This window comes from Daktulosphaira vitifoliae, unplaced genomic scaffold (genome assembly GCF_025091365.1).
Source record: "Daktulosphaira vitifoliae isolate Bord-2020 unplaced genomic scaffold, ASM2509136v1 Scaffold_1606, whole genome shotgun sequence".
NCBI classification, from domain to species: Eukaryota; Metazoa; Arthropoda; class Insecta; order Hemiptera; family Phylloxeridae; genus Daktulosphaira; species Daktulosphaira vitifoliae.
In genome coordinates this window covers 1-1869 of record NW_026101166.1, presented here as the reverse complement: position 1 = coordinate 1869, position 1869 = coordinate 1, and the positions used below count along the sequence as shown (strand labels likewise).

General features: G+C 28.5%; 1 protein-coding gene across 1 annotated transcript; it reads right to left on the bottom strand.

Moving 5' to 3' along the window:
* Nucleotides 1-242: 242 nt before the first annotated feature.
* LOC126909850 (cell adhesion molecule Dscam2-like) lies at nt 243-1371 on the bottom strand (the record flags this gene model as incomplete). The annotated part of the gene is made up of 4 exons (XM_050692269.1): nt 1077-1371; nt 762-1019; nt 560-704; nt 243-505 (listed from the first exon to the last, which is right to left on the bottom strand). Coding segments are annotated over exons 1-4 (856 nt in total), but the record flags the coding sequence as incomplete, so codon positions are not given.
* Nucleotides 1372-1869: the final 498 nt, after the last annotated feature.

Here is a 1869-nt window from a genome sequence, read left to right as displayed (position 1 = left end):
TATACAATTTTAATTTTGATATTTTTTTTTTACATAATTTAGGAGTATTTAAATAAGACTACAGTACAGTGATATCCAAGGTACAATATTTCCCGCTATAAATAAAAATATAATAATACAAATTTATATGGCACATGCAGAGAAAAAGATCAACTTCGTTTTGTATATCAAATTAACCTTGATCTGTTTAATAAAATTATTTGAAAAACTAACCTCTTNATAAAATTATTTGAAAAACTAACCTCTCTCCCATGTAATCGATTCTAATGGGTAACCAGCAACAGGACACGTCACAAAAAGATTTTCTCCCGATACAATATTCTTTTTTTCCATAGGTCTTATGAAAGGTAATCCATAAACATTTAAATGGGCAGTATGTTCAGCAGTACCTACTTTAGAAACTGCTACGCATTTATAATGTCCTCCATCATTTGTGTGTACAGAAGAAATATTTAAATAGGAAACGACTTCACCAGTCAAAGTAATATGTTGTCCGATACGAAGTCTTAAAAAATAGAAAAAATTAAATTAAGTACATTCATACTTATTATCAAACTACCTTTCTGTACTACTCAGTCGCTTTGAGTCAAGTTCCCAATTTATTTCAGGTGTTGGGTTACCAGATGCAATACACTTTAAGTGTAAGGATACTCCCGGTTGCATTGTATTATCACTAAAGTATTCTTTGATATGAGGTGGTTCAACTAAAAAAGTCGTAATACTCATAAAATATTTAATTTAAATTAATTCGTTTTACTTACATCGTCCTCCTAATTTAAGTTCAGCACTTCCTTGAGCACTTTCTTGTTCGTTTCTCACAAAACATTGATACATTCCTTTATCTTCTTTACGAACTGAGTCTATACGTAACACTCTTCCATCATGAGAATTCAATTTTTTACCATCTTTTAACCAAGATATTGTTTTTACCGGATTCCCTTCGTAATTACATGTTAATGTTGCGGGTCTCCCAAAATCCACAGTTTGAATCGTAGGCTCGATGATAGCATTTAATGGAGCTAAAAACAACGATATATAAGTACATAGACACAAATTTTAAATTATGATTAGTTCACCTGTTACAGTTAATACGGTTTCAACGCTTTCACCACCAACAGAATTATTGACAACACATAAATATTTTCCAGAATCTTCAACTTTAGCTTCTCGTATTATCAATGTTCCAGAAACCTGCTTAATTCTATCATTTAAAGTCACCGCCTGTTTCTTATTAGAACCTTCTGCGAACTTATACCACCTATGCATATAATTTTATTTGTTTACTTCCGCATTGAAGTCTAGTTAGACAATTAGAAGTGTGACCACGACAAATAAAGCCTAATGCAATAGCCGGTTATCTTAATTTTTTTTTAATATTCAGAGGATATAATAAACATAAATATTTTATTACTAATTCGGTATATAACGCATATCTATTTATACGATATCATTTTTTTAAATGGTCAGATAAACTCAGCAATAATACAAAACTGTCGAAAAAATTATTTTTAAATTGAATTTTAAATGGAGATGTCCGATTACTGTACTTCACGCTTTCATTTCAATGACATAAAAAGCATAGACACAAACAAAAAGAAAATTTGTATTTTTCTTGACATAAAACAGTTTGCAAGCACTTTGCTTTGATTTCATTAGAAGTATATAATTTTTAGGAAAATACTTTATTTTTTTTTTGTTAACTCTGAAATTTATAAAAATTATTTGATTAAATTTTCAAATAGAACAATAATTTTAATAATTATTTTAAAAATATGTATCATCAAAGCAATAAAAGTAATATGTTTATATTTTGCGTTTATCCATAATTACAATACTTAATTTTATCTCCCTTTTCCAACAAAATAACAC